Source organism: Gambusia affinis, linkage group LG06, assembly GCF_019740435.1.
Source record: "Gambusia affinis linkage group LG06, SWU_Gaff_1.0, whole genome shotgun sequence".
Lineage (NCBI taxonomy): Eukaryota > Metazoa > Chordata > Actinopteri > Cyprinodontiformes > Poeciliidae > Gambusia > Gambusia affinis.
This window is the reverse complement of record NC_057873.1, coordinates 28280628-28304097: the sequence shown is the minus strand read 5'-3', so window position 1 is coordinate 28304097 and position 23470 is coordinate 28280628. Positions and strand designations below refer to the sequence as shown.

Genomic DNA, 23470 nt, shown 5'->3' with positions numbered 1-23470 from the left:
TCTCCTTATCTCGGCTTCGCGAGCCAACAGAGACTGTCGGCCCAACTGCAGCCTCCTCCTTTAACTCTCTTATCCCACACTTAATGGCAGCTTGTCTGCAATTTTCTCTTGGTGTCTTTGTTCGTCCTTCCTATCTGTCCTTCGTGGTGTTTGATCTGAAAACATTAGATTCTGCGCAGGCATTTCATCTCTCATCAAGGCGACGCGCCGATTCTGACTCACTATCTGCAGCAGAGGAAGCCTGCGGACGGTTTAGGTGGTTAATGTGGACGCCTTGACCAGATGTTTCTCCTGCTTCCTGCCAGTTAGGAATTTGGCCATCGGGTCAGCGATGGCATGTGTATGCAAAGGGGGTGCGAGGTCAACGATTCCCTGTCTCTGTGTTTATATGATCTCATTGCTTCAGCTCTTCTCTCTCGGCGCCCACGGTTCTGTGCATTTCAGTCACTTTGATAGAAGCCAGGAGAAGAAACAGGGGGCAAAGTCCAACTGCTGATCAACCTGCTTTAGTTTCTGACTGACCAAACCAACAAGACGACACAACCCTGTAGGCCCAAAAAACCGCACTTAGAAAAGATGGTCAGCCCAATTAATGATGGTGGGTAAAACCTTTTTTTTTTTCCAAATACCAAGATAAAAGTTTCCCAAACATTACTATTCAACCCCTTCACCATGACATCTCTAAATACTCAAATGATGTGTAAGCTAATGTCAGAATAAATAAAGATATTCAAATATCAGTGAACAAACAGCATCATGATTGCCAAGTAACACCAGAAAGACTTAAGAAGTTTTGTTTGCCGTCTGCCATAAACCATGTCAGGCAACACAGCAAATATGTGGTTGTGGTCATTCAAGCAAAGTGCTGACAGCACCATTATGTCAGATGAGATTTGTGGAGGAAAACTACTGGTGGTGGCAGCAGCATGCACCATGCTGTAGGGCTTTCCTTCAGTAAAGTCAGGAAGGCATGTCAGAGACAGAGGCATAAGTAGCACCATTTATAAAATTCCATAATCCATGTACAGCTGAAGGAGAGGCTGCTCTGACTAGATGAGACTAAAATAGAAATTTTTTGGTCAACATGTGAAGACTTGATGGGAAGATGAACGGAGCTAAATAGAGGGGAATCCTGAAAGAAAGGCAGACATAGACTCACAAAGGACTGGAGTCTGTGAAGGGAGTTCAACTCCCAGCAGGACAACGACCCTGAAGACACAGCCAGAGACGCACCAGAATGCTGCAGGTCAAAGAATATTTGTGTTTTAGAACGGTTTACTCAGTGTCCAAACCTAGATTAAATTGGGAAGTTGAGTGTCATTTTGCCTTCAACTAACAATTATGCACAACTGTGTGTTTCTTTAAGACTGGGGTGTATAACGGTGGTACAGGGTCTATTTGTGGCCCTTAGAATTATTTTGTATGGCCAACAGAGACAATTCACAAATGATACGAATGTATCCACACAGGTAGTTTTCAGAAAGAAATATCAATTGATTCAAAGCCTTTCAGAAAAGATAAAAAAAATTATATGAATCTTCCCAAAATGTAAAACATTAGATCCAACATGTTTTATTAAACACATTTCTTTGCTTTTGTTTTAATTTAATCAGAAATGGGACAAGAAAACATTGAATTCAGAGTTAGTTTCACTCTTGTTTGTAAAAAGCAAGCCTTTTCAAAAAATGAATACTAATTTAGTTTTATGTGCTGTGAAAAAACCCGAAATGTTCAAGATGGAGATGAGAAAATAACAGACTGCAAAATCTATATAAGTCAAATTGCTTTGTTTGGTTTCATTCAATTGTGTGTTTTTTGTTTTTAATCACAAGAAAAAAATCTGGCCCTAAAACTGAAGGATGGTGGCTCAGATGGCAAAGTGTGTGAATATTGCACTGTTAGCACACAATTTTCCCTGAAAATTTTAACAACCTACAGTTCTTGTTAAACCTACAACACTGAAGTTGTAGGTTGTTACAAAATGCCAAAAAAGTTTGACGGACTTGCATACTTTTTGCAAGGAGCTGTTACAGTTAGAGTATGAAACAAATGAGGACTTTGCATGGATTAAACCAAGTAAAAGAAGCATAAACTCAATCCTTTCTGGCAACCAGAGGGGATACAAGTCAAATAAGAACAACACCTCTTGTTTCCAGGTAACCAGCTGTAGTGAGCATGTGAATATAAGGGCAGTGCTAATGGGCCACATTTCCCCCAAGAAGCACACTTCCCAACCGTCCTGTTCATACTGTACAAAGCACACAGGAGCAGCTAGCAAGGGGAAGGAATCGCACGAGGAATGCGTGACGGTTCAACCAGCTGCATCTGAGTTATGGTTTGAATCAGTAAGGTCAGGCTGATGTTTCTCAGGCTGCCTGAACCGTGTGACAGCAGATGTAGACCAAGACGGTGAAGAACAGCTAAAATTAACCCAGGAGTTAAGCGTGGATGGGGTGGGCCCCCTGAGCGGGGAGCTTCCATCCCTCAGGAATGAGGCGGGTGCCAGGCGAAGTGAAACAGACCGACTGAGGGACGGCTGCACCAGTCCGCCGGGGTTCCATTGGTCTCAGAGAACGCGTACTCTAACTCTTTGGGGGTTGAAGGAAAACTTAAATGGCAGGAGCAAAACCTCGGCTAACATGATTAATAAACCTCGGCAACACGCAGAGAGATGATTAACTTATTCCCTCCCCTGCCGATGCCCTTCCATGTTGCTTGTTGCATCTCTGTCAGACAATCAATAAGCTATTATAGCCTCAACAGCAGGCAAATTAGCTTAGGGCTGCCCCTGCAGAGTCGGCACTCCAAACTAATTCCACCAGAGGGGGAAAAAAACAAAATGATGAGACGCAAAGACCGGTTCTTGAGCTCATCACCTGCCACATTGTTACTATTAGCAACATTCTTACGGTGAACTTACAACCGGTTCTGAAGTATGACTATTGAAACAAGTCACTTTCTTAACAAGCTAAAGAAAAACTATGCCTCTTTGAAACAAGTAAGTTAAGAACAAAACATAAGTACTGGTTAAACTGGAGTTGAAAAGCAGCGTAAGATTGGGTCAAATCTTTGCTATTTTTAGAGAAGAAGATGACTTGAGGCCTTCCTGTGCCGTCTTACTGTCCCTGTGTTTCCATCACAAATGCATGCAAACCTTTGTCGATATTCTGCTGATGTCAAAAAAAAGAAAAAATTAGAAATTTAATTTCTTTAAATAAGAAATTAAATTAAAATCACACGTGAATAATTGTTTTCACGCGATAAGTCATCAAAAACAAGGCAGTGACAAATGTTAACAGTTACATGAGATTATATTTATAATATTCATGGATGATTGATTCTCCTCCTTTCACTTCCTGTCGTCTTCTTTGTCATTTTTGTCAGTAGAAACATCCGGCTCCTCATTTCGTGACTCGTATGATGTATCCATTGCAGTTTTGCAAAACACATCGACTGAAAAACCACCTCATTCTCACACAAAAGAGTTTTGCAATAAAACTTTATGTTAATGTATCCATTGAGTGAATTTACTTTTGTAATTTCAATTTGTGTAATTCTGTGGTTAATGGAAATGTAGGTGAGCCGATGGGTTAAACAAGCGAAGGGTAGCCGTGACAGCTTAGCATTTGATACCGTAGTAAGCCAGGTTGTGGTGGAATGGAAGGAGTCCAGAGAGGAAGAATAGAGAAGTTCCCCTCGAGCCTAACAACAATACGATATCCATCCAATTCAGAACTTCACTGCTGAGTCAGATGTCGGCTATTTCAAACGTATTCAAAGCGACACGGAGAACTGCTTGATATTTGAATGGGTCCTCATCTTTTCTTTCTTTGCACATGACGTCCCTGTGTCTGTCTTTTATCCAGCTCTTTGCCAGTATATGGTTACATGGAGCTCTTTTTGTTATCTGGCCACACCCTGTTTAGAAAGGTCAATTGGGAACAAAGAGGAGGTGAGAGTGTCTCTGTTCTATTCACTGCTCTGCCTGTCTCCATGTCTCCTTATGGTCTTTATTAGAGCGTTGTGTATGTTTACATACCCACCACTGGGGCTGTTCACCACACATGTAGTTAGGCCTGAGGTGGATAAACACGATTTGCTGACTTAATAAAGTGAGGCAGATGTTTAAACACATCTAAAGATGCGACGGGTTTTATTTCTGATCAGTGTAGGTTTGCTGCTTTCCTACAGTTAACAGATGATTTCCCAAGAAATCATCTGTTAACTGGTATTAGCATTCAGCTTTATGGAACCTGACAGGAAAATAAAATCTATTTCCATTCTATGAACACTATAATAACCTCCATGGTTGCGTTCACTTTAAATACTGCTTCTGAGTGATTTTAGCAAGAAGACTGTCTCATTTGTAATATTTCAAACAACAAAAAATGTGAAAATGTTTTTTAAACCCATATGTAGAGACTGAATCAAAATGTTCAATCTTGGAATCCTATTGGACAGGAAATGTGAAATATAAGGGTCCTCTAAAGGGTCACAAAATACCACAACTTGAAAATCCTTGGCTGAGAAGGATCTATATGAATATGTCATTAATTTACTCTACCAGATTATTCCAAAAATAAGGGTTTCTATAATATCTGTATATATGTACTTTTTATGCAATGTTAATTTTATGTTTAATTTAATCTTACATAAACATAAAACATAAAAATATGATTTTTCATATTTTTTGTTTTTCTTCTTTTTTACCAAAAATAATGTGTTTAAAAAGAATGTAAGAAGCTATTTAAAGATAAATAATATTTTTTATGACACATTTTTGTCTACTCACCTGTGTCAAGCAAGTCTTTCACCAGGCAATGGGAGGCTGAAACAGTACGACGAAGATGTTTCACTTTTGAGCCCTCAACCTCTTTCTGTTATCAAAAATATTATATTTGGAAACGTTGCAGACTTTTTAGAATTCTCAAAGCCAAGGTAAGGTTTATGTTTTCTGGAATGCACATACGGTTGTGTGTATTCAACCTGTTTGTTTTTTTTTTGTTTGTTTTTTTTTCTATTAGCCATGCTAATCACTAATGTAAGACACCAAATCCTCTGCTGCTGCTATAAATAACTTTTAAACTCATGGGAGGTTGACTACAAGAAAATATCATGTCAATGATATTTTTATATATTTACAATAATTCCAAATGAGAAATTGGGAACATCATCAAATCAAAAATGTACATAAAGTTGAAATGGTTTACAAAATTCTGATCAGTGCATCACAATTTTTTGTGAACTTGGATCATCTGCCACAGTATTTAACTTTATACAACTATGGGTAAAACTATTAGAATGCTGAATATTCAGGGCTTGACAAAAAATTAGGAGTACACCAATTTATCTGCCCCCATTTATGATTGGCTGCTCATGGGCTTCACATGCCTTCACAGAGGCATGTGAATTTGATCTTATCTCCCAATCTTATCAACCTCAGCAAAGGTCTAAAAATCAGCCACTGCCCTTTTCTGCTCCGCTCTCCTATTTTTGGGTGTGTGTGACTCAACAAAAAGGCTCGTTTTAAAGCAGTAGGCACCCTAACGATCAAATTGCCTACCTCAGGTAACAAGGACAATTAGATGTCAGTAGAATGCCAGCATTTATTCACTGTTTGCATTAGTCATCGACTGATGGCAGAGTTGTGACTATCCCTAGTCAGCAGCAAGAAGACTGTCTCATTTGTAGTCCAAGAACACAAGGCAAATCATTATCAGTGTTTGGGTCTACTCCTTACCTCACCAGCTCTGGCTGCCTGTCAGGCAGCAGACTCAGCAACATGCTACAAAGCTGATTATATTTCAGCTGGTTTTTTTCCTCTGCTTTTCTCTTCCTTTTGTTTGCATAGATTTTGGAAATATGCTTGTTTGAAAGAAGAGAGAAGATGAAAAGCAAATAGAAAAATGTTTTTTGGAAGATGGTACTCAAAGAGACTGATATTACACATAAGATGCATTTTAGTCGTGGGCGATAGTGGTAGGAGTAACCAGTGGGTTGTTGGTTTGAATCCCTGCTATGACTGATTCAGTCATTACGCCCATGGGCAAGACACCCGCTTTGCCTGCTGGTGTAAACCAGCAGCCCGTACAAGGCAGCCTCACTTCTGTCAGACTGCCCTAAGGTAGCTGTAGCTACTATCCAGTAGCTTACAAACATCAGTGTGTGAATGTGTGTGTGAATGTGTGTGTGAATGTGTGTGTGAATGACTGAATGTAGTGTGAAGCGTTTGGGGTCCTCTCGAAAATCTACATTTTTCATTGTATTTTTCCTTTTGAATTGTCAAAACATAATGTAAAGCACAAGCACATTTGCACCAAAATCACCACTTTTCGGTGTGGATAGTGTTACCAAGTGAAGGTGATTCAGCTAACCACTTTGAGCTATTGTAAAAAGTTTAAAATGACATCAGAGAAAGTACTAAACCTGTTAGAAATGATTTAAAAAGTATTTTGTACGTGTGAATACATAATTTGAGCTGTGAAACAACAAGCGAGAGCAAGAATTTCAGCAGCTAACAGGAAGGTGTTCAACAATTTATCCTATTATAATATAAATCTCTGTCATGGATCACTATACATCTGCAATGTAATGAAAACAGAGACTGATTTTTTTATTCTGACTGCATACAATTGATCTCATTGGTTTTCCAGAGAAACAAAATTTCTTTGACATTTTGTGATTCAGAGCAATAAAACTGGATGTTTGCCTTTGCAGTGTGATAAGAACCACTGCCAACTTAGACATTATAATGATGATACTGCTCACTCCTCGTTCGTCCATCCATTATCAAACACCCTTATCCCTAGTTGGATCTTAAGGGGTGCTGGTGGCTATCTCCCGCGGTCAATAGGCAAGAGGCAGGGTCACCCGGGACAGGTCACCTATTCATTGTAGGCTCACTCTTAAACCTTTTTCTTTTCTCTCCAAGGTTCCTACGATATTTTTGATTAGCTAGCGTGAGATACAATACCAACCCCTCTATCATTCTTAGTTTTTCTCACTGTAAAAACAACTATCACGAGTTTTAGACAATCTTGTTAAGTCTGTCTTCATCCATGTACGCTTTAGCGTAGCCAAGAAGTTGGTAGTATGTCATCCACGAATGAATCGTAATGGCAAAGCATCACATGATTTGCTCAGACTCATCTTATGTAGACCTTGATTACATTTTTTGGACCCTTTTGAAGTAAAAAAAAAACCCTTCAAGCTCTCCTCACCAAACCGTTTAATCCCCCCGTAGCTCCATCAACTCGGAGGAGCATGTCGGAAGGTTTCAAGCGAGAGCTTAACTGGGTTTAACAACCAGAGTGTCCGAGTAGCAGAAAGCCTTGTCATATGACCAGATACAAGAACTGCACGCACGGCCCTCACAGACACAAACACATGTTCATGCAGACTCTTGATTTTTTTTTTTTTTTGGCCACACTGCCAAGAGAAGATTACACTTTACAGCAAGAGAAATATCAAGGTCTCTGCAGAAGAGGTGAAGATTAGAGAAAGCAGCAGGCATTCATCTGCCTCATGACATGCAGACAAAGATGCAATCTAAGCAAACGGATACTTCAAAACAATTTAAAACATTAGAGCTGAACTTTGTGTGTACAGAAAACACACAAAGCTATTTTGAGTGAGAAGGGAAGGCAGTCGGCTATCGGTGCTCACTCCAAGCGGCTCTCCAAGGGCCCTTGATTAAAGATCGCACATAGTGCATCTTATCTGCTCTAGACCAGCACTTCAAAATACTAATATCACACTTGTGGGTCCTGGGTGCAGCGGCCATCCTCCACATGGTGGTTTTGTGCTCTGGAAGCAGTCAAAGGATTGCAGGGAAGTCAAAAACTATTCACGACCGTGAAGGAAGAGGGAAGAAAAGTAAAGCCCCAACCAAAACATACAGAGCAGAGTGCAGAAGAGCTTCTTTTTCAGGGACGTTTTACGATACCTGTGCAGCGTCAACATATGCGAGGCATAATCGCTCAGGAAAGCAGTTAAAGTGGACTCCATGAATCAGTTTATTTCTTTTCCCCTTAAAGGAGATGAAGTATTTCCTACACGACTGCAGACAGAGAGAGAAGAAAGTCGCAGCAAAGCAGTTGCATTTAAACAGATCATACTTTAGGTTCTCAAGCTACATACATAAGGAGACATCAAAGAGCAAAATATGTCCAATGCTTTCCATAAATATTCACTCCAAATGCTTTTTAGATTTTGCATTGCTGTATTAAAGCTCAACATGTTTTATTGGAATTTTATGTAATAGACCAACAGAAAGATGTTTCCATTGACCATAACACTGCACAAATTGGAAGTAGGAATAAAATTTGCTTAATGGAAACACTGCAATTAAAAAAATAAAATAAAAATACATGTTTTCTGATAAAATGTTTTTGCTCTAGGATGAGTTGTTTCTTTTTTGGCAGCTTGAAAATTGATGTATTTTGCAAAACTGCAATGGATTTAGACAATAAAGTTTACGCCTTTTTCTGTTTTTAAATTTAGGTTTTCTGAAGAAAGACAAAAGATGCATATAAAAACTACTCTGTACTTCTGAAGAACTTGTCCTTCTGGTTCATCTTGGCCATGTAATCCATCAGAGGCGTGGCGGAGCACAGAGTGATTGATGCACTCCTTTAACCACTTCTGCACAACTGCCTCTTCCACTCAGGTAGTTCCTTTTCACAAAGCACTAGACTATTGTAATATTGTTCAATAGGGCAGTGTTCAGGCACTGACAGATTGATGGAATCAAATACATAACTTGCACAGGAAGTCATGCCTCACCCATCGTGTCCTATCCAAGCCTTCATACTTATGTAAACTAGTCCCTTCATTCTAGTTCCTCTGACCTGACTGGATATGTGTTGTGTTTTGTTTAGGCTTGTTGCCAATGTTCACTGTAGAACACCACAAAGCCCTTAAAACTCTTAAAAAGCTGCCCTGCTTCTCTGCTCTGGCTCTTATCTGCTGTGCTCTACACTTTCCCATGGTAAGTATTTTCTGCTCTTGGCCCTCTATCAAGCCCTCAGTATTAGCTTTGGTGGGGAGGGATGTGTGTGGGCGAGGTTCTGTTTGCCTGTTTGTCAAAAAACACAGTTCTAAAATCTTCTGACATTTCACACATTTATACACAACAACCAACCAGAAAAAAAAAAAAAGATGTGAGCTTGTTTTTATGCTGGCTCTGCAGAGCTGCTCTTAGTGTTTTAGGTCTGTTGGTACCCAGCAGATATGCTCCTATGTTGTTTTACATGCTTTTGCAGCAAGCTAACAGAAACCCCACAGTATCACATTTATTTCTATAAAAGCTGCATGATGCAACTTTTATAGAAAGACGACTTTTACTTATTTGCTAAAATTATTCCTCTGGCCCGACAATATCAAGTGAGGCAGATAATTTGAGAAGAAAAATCAAGCTTCTCTGCCTCCTCCCTGTGGTTCTGCTGCTACCTGCAGAAACATTAACAACCAATCAGATGCAGGAGGAGGTTCTTAGCGCTGTCAATCACTGTCGTACACGTGCTGCTCAATGTGCTGATGGCGGAGAAGCAAATTACCGTCACAGGAAATCTGTTTGTCCTAAATTATTAGTGGCCATGCTAATTAGCATTAGCCTCCACAGCAGACTGTTGTTGGGATCTAGATGTAGCATAGGAAATCAAGGGGCTGAGGCTGAGCAGCACATACATGAGATTGATTGACAACCTAAGACCCTCCTCCTGGTTCTGATTGGATGTTTCTGCATGAGCAGCATATTTCTCCTGTAGAGCCTCAAAGAAAAGGCAGAGGAGCTGGATTTTTTTCACAGATTGTCTGTCTCATGTTATATTAACAGAGGCAAATATCTAAAAACATTTTATATAAAAGTTACCATCGCTAAAAATATAATTTAACAACCGACTTTACCTTATCTAAAAACAACATTTTACTCAACTCGGGCTCAAGGTTGCAATAAATGAATCGCTAACGATGCTAAATTCAGCAGACCACACAATTCATGCGTAAATATATATTTTTTTTAGTGGTGGTCAAATTGAAATGCATATGTCGAACCGATTTAACCAGAATAGGTTCCTTAAACAAATCCAGCTGCTCCTGGAAGTGAAGTCAGACATACTGTAATTTTAAGGTTCACAACGCTGGGCTGCAATTGGCTTGAACCACAGTATGCACCTCATAACCGTGTGGAAGCAGAGAGACTAAAAATAAAGCAGGATTTATTAAATCAGCCACACAAGCACACTTCACCGGAGTCAAAGATCGTGGAAAAGGAAGAGAGACCGAGGAGTCTGTGCCTATGGTGTCGACTTCTGCAGCAGGACCCCTGGGTGCTCTGCTTGCACCAATTTACTGCAAACTTCAGTGAAACAAATAACAGCCACAGAGATGTAGCAAAACTGTAGCAAAACTGGAAGACCACCAGAACAGTTGATGCCACTTCTGCTGCAGGTTAACAGTCCTAAAAAGGCAGAGGAAGATTACAGCTATCAGGGTATGCTAAGGATTTTCTATCACACGATTCTTAATATTTGAAGACCATTTAGTTTAAAGTCAGGGAAAGGGCCAGTCTAACTTGGTTGTTAGGTGGACCAGAGTTGTGCATTCTCACCTCCCCACACCAATCAGAGTTGGATTAAAACGGCCCTAACAGGGCTGGCGTGAATAAACCCAAAGCCTCATTATACTTTACACAAAATGATAAAAATTCAATAGAACATTTTTCAAAGGGGGTTTTGCAAAAAGATCCCAACCACGATCACAGCTTGACTGACAGGTTGTCACATCAGCGGGAGCTTGCATTGCCTCCTTTCGACCGGTGCGAGCCAGCCAACTGTTCCCCACGCAACAGATGACACAAAATCTGCTGGGACGGACCCCCTTCGCCTCAAGACTCCTGACATGCTGACCCTCCCTTCCTCCCCAACAATCAGATAGTCATTGAAGCCAGCTGTCTTCATACGGTGACAGAGATTTCTCGGCAGCACAGAGATCGATGTGATTGTGAGATAAACTTGGCTGAGGAGAGTTTCATGCAGTGGACCAAACTCATGCAAACATCCTTCTACTTCTGTTGTTAGTGGCTGTGAAAAGTAAACTCTGCCCCTGTGTGAGGCATCTGCGTGTGGATGTGAGGGCCCGCGGCCAACCTTGTGCGGTCCACACTGTGTAGTCAGCCAGGCCACTAGACAAAACTCGAGCCCCGAGGTTATCGCACGCTCAAGTGGTGCAGTGTGCCGTCCATTACCTCACTTTACTATCTCCACCTCCAGAAGAAGGGAAACAAGCTATTCATAGAGCCTCTCAGAGCCCCAGGCAGAATGCTGGGTAAAGATTATATAGTAAGAACACATATCTCATTGTGTCTATGAGGTCGTTTGTAATCTTTAAACAAATGTGGAGGCACAAAACCATAAATTCTGTAAAGCCTTGGTGCTAAAAGGTTAATATGTGGGAATGATTGAAAAGAATATATATGTGACTTTTCAAGAATCTGCTTGCTGGAACAAACAGTTTGAGCAGGACGTAAACAGACAATATGCTAAGGCTTGTGTGGCTTGTGAGTATAAATTTATTTTTAAAAAAAAGACATGTTCTTAGAGTTATTAGCTGAAGCTTATCTTCTTTTTCTGCGCATGAGAAAAATAAATTATTCAAATATAGATTATGTAAGATTAGATTAACTTCCCTTCAAGCTATCATATGCAGGCTAAGCTTAAAGTGACTTTTAGGGCCAATTTATATGTTTTGCATAAACTATGAACGAACTGAGTCTTGACAGGTACATTACTTTAGTGTCAGTGACCACCAATGAGAAAATCATGGACTGATGTGTAAAAAAGTGAGGCTTGGGCAACTCATGCATTGCTTTCTATTATAAAGCACTTTTAAATCCCTGCATAGAGTACCAGTTTGCTAAATCTCCAAGTTAGAGGGCTAAGTTACAGCCTCCTTGCTGAGTAAACTCATAGAAATCTTCACATTATTGAGTCAAATAGGCACAAAGAACTTTGCTATAAATACTTTTGGCTTGAATAAATGTTAATTTGGCTTTTCCATACTCCATGTCATTACTCTTTCTCTTTTTCTGGCTTCCTTAGGCTTACTTTTTTTCTTCTTGCGTTTTTTCTCTTTATATTATTTCAGACATGTTACTCAATACAATTGTCATAAGCTACAAGCCTGAACACAGCTGAAAAGGTTGGAATTACAATGCCGCCATATACTGTATGTGCTGTAATAGTTGATGAGGTGTCCTGCAGTAATTTCCTTTGTTGCCATTAATGGTTGAATTTTACATTTGACCACCATTGTTCAAAAAATGTCTAAAATGTTTGTTTAGCATAATTACTTGAAAACAGGGGTGTCAAACTCCAGTCCTCGAGGGCCGAAGTCCTGCAACTTATAGATGTGCCTCTGCTGCAGCACCTGAATAGATTAATTAGGTTATTAAGACTCTGGAGAACTGATCTACACAAGGAGAAGGTAATTCAGCCATTTCATTCCAGTGGTTTGTACCTGTGGCACATCTAAAACCTGCAGGACAGCGACCCTCGAGGACTGGAGTTTGAGTTCCTGCTTGAAAAGCTTCTTTTAAAATTCACCTCCTCCACACATCACTTCCAATATGCTTTTCTTGGGTCTTACTGTTTGTTCTTTATCAGTCGCAAGTCCTCAAGTAGGAAGGAGGTTCATTAGAGGATGTTGACATATTTAATAAAAAGAAAACAACAACGTAATGGGCGGGGGAATCCTTAGCTTGTTTGAACACAAACAAGATTTATGGCTAATGCGTTAGTCCGGCTTTTGGATTAGAGGCCAGAGATAAGGAGACTGTGTGCTGAACTGTACATTCAGTTAATGATAAACCAAACAAGCTGGGTTAGCTCTGTAGCCTTTCAAAACAGTATTTGTTGAAACGTGGATTAAGTTAACAATCGCTCATAAGAGAAACTGTAAATTCCTAGCTAACCACCTCTCTCTCTCTCTCTCTCTCTCTCTCTCTAAAAAAAAGTGTTTTTAGCCTTTAAAGTGTTAATGTCAGAGAGGGAGAACAAGGCAAACTAAACACTTTTAAGACCTAAGACTTCCTTCTTAGGAGTTTCACCTGAAACTAAAAGGAATTCTGTAAAGCTCTCACTGCATACCTATATGGCAAACATCTTGAACTAAAATAAATACAAAACCATCTTCTAGCTTCATAAGGCAGATTTATAGCTTGTAGTTTGTTCACTCTGGATTTGAATGTAGCCTTGAAAAAAATGTCAGGGTTTCTGTTATGTTTTTTTTTTCTCTCCTTCTCCCATTTTTTCAGTCGGCAGGCCTTCATTCTGGTTGCTAAAACAACATAATTATATGTAGTTAAGCATAAGCTGCAGAGAGGGGTGACTGAGAGACATAGGCTAAGCATGGAGGAGAGAGAGAGAGTGCTAGGGAGTAGTGGTTTGTCATTACTGGTCTGTTTGAACCTCACAGAAAATAAGCAGCCTAAACTTGAGACTGAGCCAGTGGTACTTTGTACTCTGCTCCCGGTTCTTGCCAAAAGTCTTCTCTTTTTCAAGTTGAAAAGCTCACCGCATACATAAACAGCATAAAGTCTCAAATACGGGGAAGAGATCGCTCCAGCTCAAATATGTGTGAAAACATGCTAACCAAATTTGAAAAGCTGCATTTTTCACAATTTTGGAATATACAGTACCTTGCAAAAGTATTGATCAACTTAAAATAAATACATAAATAAATAAATAAACAACACATTTTTTGATGTCATGATATTAGAACATATTGGTAAATATTGCGATGATGATTCCGTTTCACCTGCGTTTCCATCATCCTGTGACCTTTAGCCTTTTGGGCAATGTGTTTGGTTTGAACATCTGCAGCCATAAGACTGGCTGAAGGTTACAGTAAGATATAAAATGTAAATTTAGAACACTTTGAATATATTAGCCAACAATTATTGATGACGATACAGTCACAATATTTGGTGTAGCCCCAGTCATTTCCACATACGCCAAACAGCTTTAATGAAAGTTTCTATGATAGAACAGAAAGTAGTGCATAATAGTAAAAAAACAAACAGAAAAAAAACTACAAAAAAAAAACCTAATGAATAGCTTTCAATTTTCTTTAACTTTTTGCTAAGTAATTCAAGCTTAGTAATACTGGATGGAGAACATCTGTGGTCATTAGTTTTCAGTCCTAGCACAGATTCTCAACAGAACGTAGATCTTCACTAGAACTTTGACAAGAGCTTTCTAGTCAAAGGACTTTGACTAGAAAATCTTGTGTGTGAATGCTGGCAGAAAATCACAAATGTAGCATCCTTTTGTGTTTTTTTTTTTTAAATATCTTTTTCTTACAATGCCGTTTGTCTTGCAATTGTAAGAAAACGGCAAGATGACTGTGTTAATTTTTACAGACTTGTTAAGTAAAATTATTCCATCAAGAGTGTTACCACTGGTCTCTACGATGTAGATATTTTTTATTATATTCTCTAACAAACAGCCTTTACAAAATAGTCTTCACACTTCATTTTACTTTACATTATATTAAGGGTACCAGAGTAACCTTGTTTTTCTCTGTTACGTAAATTCAAAAAATAAAATCTATAGTTGAAATCTCACAAAGGTGGAACATTTCAAGGAATCCAAATGCTTTTGCTTAAGGCACTGTACCTTATGAGTTCAACATACTCCAAGTTCAGCTGTTATGACTCATCAGAAACCAGACAGTTAACCATTACAAGGGAAATTGCAAACTACTCAGCAGCAACAAAATCAAAATCAGCCTCTGCAGAGTCCAAAAGCAGTCCACTGCCCCACCCACCACACTCCACAGTCACTCACACCTAAATGCAGTCAACACACACACATACACACACACACACGCCAGCATACACACACCCGTACCATTCTTTCTTTTCCCCATCTTGATTAGATTACAGTGAGCGGGTTGGTGACAGCCTCTGGGCATGCTTGAGGAGTGGTTGATATGTGAGCCGTCCTCCTCGCCCTGCACTCTCAGCCAGTCAAGACGGAAAGAGATAATGTGTCCAAAATGCTGACCTTACTGACGAAAGCCGCTTCTGAAGGGCCCCTTTGAAACTAATTTGTCAACATCGAATGCAATAGGCAAAAACTGTGATATATTTTAGAAACTCATGTAGTGCTTGGACAAAATTCACCAGCTGACCTTGCACATGCTGGAATCCCCTTTTCACTAAATCAGAGCATATCAAACGATATCCGTCTCTGGTACTTCAAGAAACTGAGTAAGAAACCTCTGCATCGAAAGGTGACTGGACACAGATGCAACGACTGCCTTGGCTTCAGAATAAAAGTCTCATATCTATCTCTCTGACAAAAAAAAAAAAAAAAAAAAGCAGAAGCTATGCCAAAACAGAAAGGTCTTTGTTCCTATTGTGGCTCCTGACCACCTACCAAGGGGTCCTTTAGTGAAGCGCTCACCCTGGAATGATCAGACCGCCTCTCCCCCCAAGGCTCCACAGGCCTTGCCGAGACCTCTGGGCCAAACACATCCTGCCCATCTCCTGAGAGATTATCCAACTCAATGAACACATTGAGAGCAGAAACAGTGGACGAAACTGGAGCCCGCTATTCAGCTCTATCTGAAACCAGAAGTCTTTATTCGCACTCAACAGCGGAGAGGGAGAAGGAAACCAGAAGACGTGCGGCACTTACTTGCTACTTCCAGCGAGGCATTGTGGCTCACTGCCTCTCCCAGGTAGTTGCGGGCAACGCAGACGTAGGAACCTTCGTCCGGCTTGCTCCGTCGTCCGTGGACGATGCGCAGGAAGAAAAGGGAGCCACTGGGCAGCAGCATGCGTTGGGAGCGGGGATTGTCCCTGTCTGTTTCCACCCGCTCACCATCTTTGTACCACTCCACTGTTGGAGCTGGCCGCCCCTCCGCCTTACAGTTGAGCGTGGCAGGCTCCCCTTTGGATACGATCAGGTCAGATGGGTGCTCTACAATCCTAGGTGGGGTGTCCTCTTGGCGCAGCCGAGATCCTGAAAAGGAAATGAAACGGTGAAAAATAACGTCTTAAAAGAGTCATTTGGCTGAAAATAGGTGGCTTGCCCACCTCATAGGAATAGTTTAAAAAGAAATTTTTTAACTATTTCTTTTTAGAAAGAAAGAGTTTAAAACTATTTCTTAGTAGTGTATGTGACATACATTTCATCACATTACAACCTGTGTTGTGTTTTAGACATGACTGTGAGGTAGAAGATAACTCATGGTTTTCAAATGTTTGTGCAAATAAGAATCCATCTTTTGGCAACCGATGACTAACATTTTTGCCCATTTATTTTTGTAAAACAACTCAAGCACAGCCACAGTGGATGGAGAAAATCTGTAGATAGATGTGATAGTCTTACCATGTATTCTCAGTAGATTTTAGGTCTGGACTTTCACTCAAAGTTTCTAATACATGAATATGCTTTGATCAAAACCCTTCCATTATAGTGCAGGCTGTATGTTTATGGTCGCTGTCCTGCTGGAAGGGGAGACTTCACCAAAGTCTTCAGTTTTGTTGCAGCTTCCAATAGGTTCCCTGTGTTTAGCTCCATCTACCTTCTCATTAACTTTGGCCTGCTTCTCTCTTCTCTAGTCTGCTGAAGAAAGGCTCACAGCACGAGATGTTACCACCATCTCTCACTGTGGGGAAACATGTCTGCTATGTCCCCTACATAGTTTGTGGCAAACCGCAAACAAGACTTCTTTGGTGTTCTTTCAAAGATGCCCTGCTGCTTTCCACTCTTTCATAAAGGCCAGATTTGTGGAGATCATGACTAATGGTTGTCCCTTTTGAGAGACTTCCACCTGAATTGTGGATGTCTGCTGCTACCATGAGCCTCTTGGCTGTTTGTCTTGATTCCTTCCTTGCCCAACCTGTCATTTTAGGTGGAAATGTCTTCGTAGATTTGCGGTTGTGTCATATGTTTTCCATTTTAAGATAATGGATCGAACAGAGCTCTGGGAGACGTTCAAAGCTTGAACTACTGTTTCATAACCTAACCCTCATTAAATTTAGAGGACTTTATCCCTGACCTATCTGCTGTATTCCTTGTTCTTTGTGGTGCCATTCTTATATTAATGTTCTCTAACAAACTTTAGAAGCCTGTATAGCTTTGTTCTTAGATTAAAGAACTCACTGAGGGACTCTATTAATCAGAAGGCATAACGACAAAAATTTTGACTATTACCCCTGGAGCTACTTCCATGTCACAGGAGGCTACATCCATTTCAAAGCCAACTATCGAACTGAGTAATAATAGACCAGCACCAGTGACTAAGCGGCCAGCCCTGGCTAATGAGAGGGAAAGTACTGACTTGTGTTAGCCTTAGAGAGGTTGATGATTAGCATACCTGTGCTGGTCACACACCGGATTGCATTCTTCCCCTACTGTCCATTTGCAGAAATAGGCAGGCATTAACACTGGATAAGCTAGCTACTAGCATGCCTAAACTGGTCGCCCACGACTCATACGTATTTCTTTTAAGAAAACTTTGTCAATAAAAATGTCAATACATTAGATGCACTGATCTGTTCTTCAGACAGGTTTTATTGCAATCCAACGTGACATCAAGCATAAACATAATGTATCACACAAAGCTGAAGGTGACTTCTGATTCAGCAGATGGCTAGATGGTGTTTCCACCTAATCTTTAAAATCCTAGAACATCGTTAATTGGATCTAGTTTCAAAACTTCAATACATAAGACTGCTCTAATATGGTCTAGATTATTCTGCACTAAATCAGAATACTTAAACTTAGTGTCTAATTTGTGAAAACTTTATTTGGTTTGTGAACGCACAGAAAAAAGTTCTTTCCCACTGAACTTTCCCAATGCAAATAAAGGTTTCATAAATTGGCAACCCTGCCAATAATTATTGTTTTTACAGTTTTCTTCCAAGAAGATTATCGTTAATCCAATCAGTAACTATCTTAAGAATGTATATAGCCTCCTGTGACAAGAAAGCGGCAACCACTGGGTACAATAAGGTCTTTGTTTTAATGCTAACACCACGTCATATATTTACAAAGTAGGCGACTTCTAAAGGTGCAGGCAAATGGGCTGAATACAATACCTTAAGATGAAAAAGACCAGTCAGTATTAATATTTTTGGAAAGCCCCAACCATAATTTTAGCCTTTTCATAGTATAGTGTTTTTCAGCATTCTGTTATTTATGAGTGGTACTCCATTCAAACCCACATTCACTGCTTGTATGTGTGCCTCTTTTTCCTTTCAGTTTCCCTAGACAACACTTAGCATGTATGAATGCTTAAAAGACAATACTTATTGCATGTCTACTGAACTGACATTGAGTAATTAAATTAACACAAAGAGAAACATTTCTGTCAAGAGTGAAATGTGAGGTGTTGAAGATACAAGGAGTAGAGATAACAACTGACCAATCTGGAACATCACTTTAATTAGAGCATGTGCTCTTTCAGTAAAGGTTAACGACCCTGCAATTTCTGGGACTGTCATTTCTCAGATCAAAGAACAGAGCAACAGAAACAAGGAAGGGATCTGTGAAAAAAAAAAAAAAAAAGCAACGCACCTTAAGGGAAAAAGGAAATTAAGAGATAAGAGATAAGATAAGCGTGCATCTCATGGTGGCCTCACAAACAGGGAGCCACACCGCCAGGGAAGCTAAATCAGTGTCAGCAGCCGTGTGAAAGGAGTTAACACCCGAGTGCCATCTCTGGTCATTACTTCTGCTCCCTGACCAGTCAGCTGTGGCTATCAAAGCTGATTTACATGCAAATCAGCTCCCTGTTGTTAATTCCTGAAGGGTGGGTCTTGCACTGCGCTTCTGCCCGCAAGTTCTGTTCGTCAGAGAGTGACACAGGGCTCATCCCTCCTCGCCATATTGCCCACCGCAGGCTTTTGGAGCCCATTCAGCACCAATTAGAGGGAGTCAGGTCTAATTGGAGGCATCGCCCTGCAATTAATTTACCCAGTATCCCGTGAACTTGCCACACTGCCTCATTTATGTGCCATCCGCCCAACCCCCGCCCTGGTTTTCTTCAGAAAGCGGTGCTGAGGAGGCATCTTCCACCGGTTGCCACATTTTTTTTTTTTTTTCTCTCTCTTTTTTTTAAGTGAAGTCAGCATAATTAGTGACAGCTCTGTGGAGAGATTAATCACTTCAATGCTAATGCGTAGTATGGCCGGTGAAATATAATTAATCCAGCCGCCCAGCAGAGAACATTTTGATGGTGGCTCCTGTAAAAAGTCAGGTTTAGACGAACAGTGATAGCAGGCTAAAACTGGGTGGATGGTTTGAAAATTAACTAATTGATAAATTTATGACAAATGCTTACATTTTTACCATCTTTCCCATTAAATGTATGAATCTAATCAACCTTTCTCTCTTCCTTAACTTATACAAAATCATTGATATTTTGAGAAATCACATTTTTTGTACATAATGCTGTCCAAAAACACAAAATCTTGCCAAAGTTTTCTCTTTCTACTTCAAATATCTTAGTAGACTTGAAATAAGACAAAACTAACTTAGAAGTAAGTTTTCAGAAAGACACAGGAGCCTGTTTTAAGTTAATAATTCCTTAATATTGATGAAAAAGGGGAAGTGGAACACTAAATTGTTCTCATAAATTAAATGTCTTGTTCCATTGCCAGATTACTTCACTTATAACCAGTAATTGTTCATCGGTATTAATTAAGTATTGACAACAATCTCCAGTGTCTTGTTGAAATGTTACTTATAAATTACTTTTGTCTTATTTTAAGATATTTAAACTAGACTTGGTGTGATTTTATGCTTCTGAGGCGTAAGAGTATTTTTGCTTAAAATTATTCAGAGAACATTGTCATAAACTGTTTGTGTTCCATTTCCAATTTGGACAAGGAGAATGATCTGTTTCAGGAAATTCATTTTGCTTGCTTACAAAACCGCATATTTTGGAATTTAGTGATACTTTACTAACAGTTGGCAGGGGTGAAAAATGATATCTGAAACAGATGGAAAATTAGATAGGAACACATCAACCCTCTGGTGAGATTAATTATCTCACTCTCTGGCACTGAGTAAAGTCCAGCCTTCCCAGCTTCTTGGAACCGCCTCAAGCTTGAATAAACTAATTATATTCCAACTCTCAGACAAACTTTTGAACCAACAGACTTAATGACAACTAGGGTCATCCAACGGTTCAGGGGAACCCTCCATTACTGCTGCAGCAACTGCCCCTCTGCCGCCGGCCTTTACCCGCCAATGCATGCTAGCATGTTTTATTAAAGAGGACTTTAAAAAGCGCCACTGCTATCTGCTCTGTTCTTACCCTCCCAGAGTTAGACAGCTTCTCTCTAATTTGAAGCAGAAGTTTGGGTTTTTACAGAGGCCATTAACTATTTAGATGTGACCCACTGGGAGGAGAGCTGTGCAACGATGAGAGCTGCGTTTGATCAAAGAGCGCTCACTGTGGATGATTACACTGGATCTGCATGATTAACATGTAAACTCCAAATACAATGGAAAGCAGAGGAGTTCTTATTGGAGCTCTGGGTGAACGTTTCGAGTCAGTGAGATGTTGAAAATTGAGCCAGTATCCCGAGTTCAGAGGTCTGCAACTCCAGAGCTGCAAGTTGCTCTTTAAACCCCACACAGAAACATTTAGTAAGAAATAAGCAATGCCTTGAAATATAAAAAAATATGCATATTTCAATAAAATTTCCAAAGCACTAATAGAGAGAGGCTTGGCATACAGTTCAATCAGTGTTCACTGCAGACGGTAACATTGGAGTCGCATGACTAACATGTAAGCTTGGTATATAATGTAAAGTTGAATAATATCTATTAGTAGTGGTGTCCAGATCCAGATTTTTAGTTTCTTATAGGATACAGATATTGCAGCTTTTTAAGTATTGGCCAATATCAATATTGACCTGATATGATATCAGCATAAATCATACATGCTTTTATTATTTTGTAGTGAGGAATGTTAGAAAAGGCTTGATCAAGTGATTTTACTCAAACAGAGAACAATAGTCAACAACAAAAAACATGAGAACAAGTGACTCTTTATTAGCAGGATAAAAATTTAACTCACATTTTTATCACAACATTTTGTTGTACTAATATAATAATGATAATGATTTTGATTTTAAAAAGAACTTTTTATGGGTTATTATTTAGGTAAGGGGTAGTTTTGAAGGCACGGTGTTCACAGAGCCACAAACACAAATTTGGTCTTGAAAAATGTTACCATCTGAAATATACAACACACTTCAAAACATTTGATTCATATCACTAAACCGCAAAAAGTAACTGTATTCAATCTTCATTTTTAGTCTTTTTTTAACGTACTTGATGCTCTCATGGAACAAAAAGAGGAGAAAACAAAAAAAAACATTTCTGGTCACACTTTTCAGTCTTTTATCTAACATCAATAACTTTAATAAATGTATCCTGACAACAATAAATTCTTATCATAATAAGAAATTTTTCAGGATAAATGTTAAACAATATGATAAATGCCCACCCATAAATCCAGGATAGAAACTCTGGGGCAGACTAAATACTGGAGCGGAATGCTTCTATTAGCATCCAATCTTAGATGCAGAGTGATATAATAGGATACTGACTTTATTTGGCTGATATCGGAGCGATTTATGATATCAGAGTTGGACTGGGACAGATACTCTGTGTGAACTCTCTTACCTCGACTCCAATACTCCTCGTCAGGAAAATAAAAGAAAAAAGAGAGAGACAGATACACACGCTGTGGGTGGGAGTATCCCACCACAGGACAACCTGATGCTCCACTCTACAGGTGGAAACACTCCAAGATTACAACTGATTTAATTGCTGTAACAGACGGAGGGCCAACTCTACTCAACTGAAACTAGAGAGAAGTAGAGTGCGCACTTCACCACTGAATCAAGCTGTTCAGAGTCTCTCACTCTTTTTACTTTGAGTCAATCTAAGCCACCCACCCCCAGCGCTGCCCTTCCTTCTCCTCTACTGCTTTCAAGCACCTCTCCTATGTTTTATTCCACCCTGCATCCCCTCACCCCCTCCCTTTTTGCTTGCAGACAGAGAATGTGAGATGAGCTAATGCAACACACAGCCTTACCAAAGGGAACCTGGGACTTCTACTGCAAGGATTTGATCGATTGTTGCTCGGGGCCAGATTCTCCCTCTGCCTTCACCCTTACTCTTGCCAGTGAGCTTCTATATTTTTTTTTTTTTTCTTTTGTTTTGAATTTTTCCCCTTCATTTACTCATGAACATACAAACATTCACGAACTTCAAGCTAAGCTTTAGGAAGCTTCACGCTCGCAGTGGAAGCAATTAGAAAACAGCCGTTCTCAGAGACATTCAAATAAACATACAAAATAAATTTAAAAAATACCCAGCAAAGCCTAACGGCAACAAACACGCTGAAGGCATACGCTGTCCAATCCCATCGAATGTCCCTGACTGAAACTGACCCACCTGCAGTTCAAATGCAAAGACTCTTGAGGGCCTTTGGGCATTTTGTTCAGATTCCCATCACTCTCCAGACCTGGATAAAAATACCCTTATGAAGAGATTTGTGATGGTTCTCAGTGAGCCAGAGGCATCATCGTTCCCAACCATCAGATCAGCAGTTGTTTGCATATTAAGGCTGAGGTAAGGTAACCAGGTCTTTTTTTAATCGATTCATCTGTGTTTTGGTGCCAAACTTGATTCTCATCTGGCCACATGAGTTCCTCATCAGTCAATAAATCACACAACACAAATTGGCTTCCTCAATGTGGGGCGTGTGTAGGTAAGAAGCTAATTTCCAATGCAAACAAAAAGGAAACACAGAGAAGTCATAGTCCAGTTATCAATCACTGACGGGTCAGAAACTCTAAAGTCCAACCTTTTTTAAGGTCATTGAACTCAACTCAACCACTTATTTCTGGTAACAACACTATTTTGCTGAAGAAGACTTGAAGTTAACTGTTCTGAACATCTATGATGTGTTTTCAAGTTTTCAACAGAGTAGCTTTTCAAACAGGAACTATTTTCTGTGACAAGATGGGAGAGAGTGAGGCTTTCAGAAGATAACAGGAAGGCTGGCCGCAGTACACCAAAAGGTACTCAAATAACATCCACCTTTTTGCAAAGTTTAACATTCTAGATCTAGATTAAGTTAAATAGAGTTTATTTTTTCTCTTTTTGTGTTTTTATTCATTGGTCATATTTGATTTGGAAATGTTGCAGCCTTCTGGAAATTCCACAGTCAAACTGATTAGCCAGATTATATCGATGTACAATAAAAACAAATATATCTTTGCTACAAATATCAAGTGGTTCACTAAAGGAATGTGGTTTTTGCGTAGTAGGCAATAAAATGTTTATTTTCTTATTTTAAAAAATAATGAAATGTTCTATAATGACAAGATTATTATTATTATTATTATTATTATTATTATTATTATTATTAT

At 39.6% G+C, this 23470-nt stretch overlaps 1 protein-coding gene across 6 annotated transcripts in view; it reads right to left on the bottom strand.

Annotated features, from left to right (window-relative positions):
* Nucleotides 1–23470, bottom strand: part of robo1 (roundabout, axon guidance receptor, homolog 1 (Drosophila)) — a 438436-nt gene that overhangs the window by 136153 nt on the left and 278813 nt on the right. For all 6 annotated transcript variants that reach the window (XM_044118650.1, XM_044118649.1, XM_044118652.1 and 3 more), the window contains one exon: nucleotides 15702–16028. In XM_044118650.1, coding sequence (XP_043974585.1) covers nucleotides 15702–16028 — 327 coding nt within the window. The remainder of the gene's footprint in view (nucleotides 1–15701; nucleotides 16029–23470) is intronic.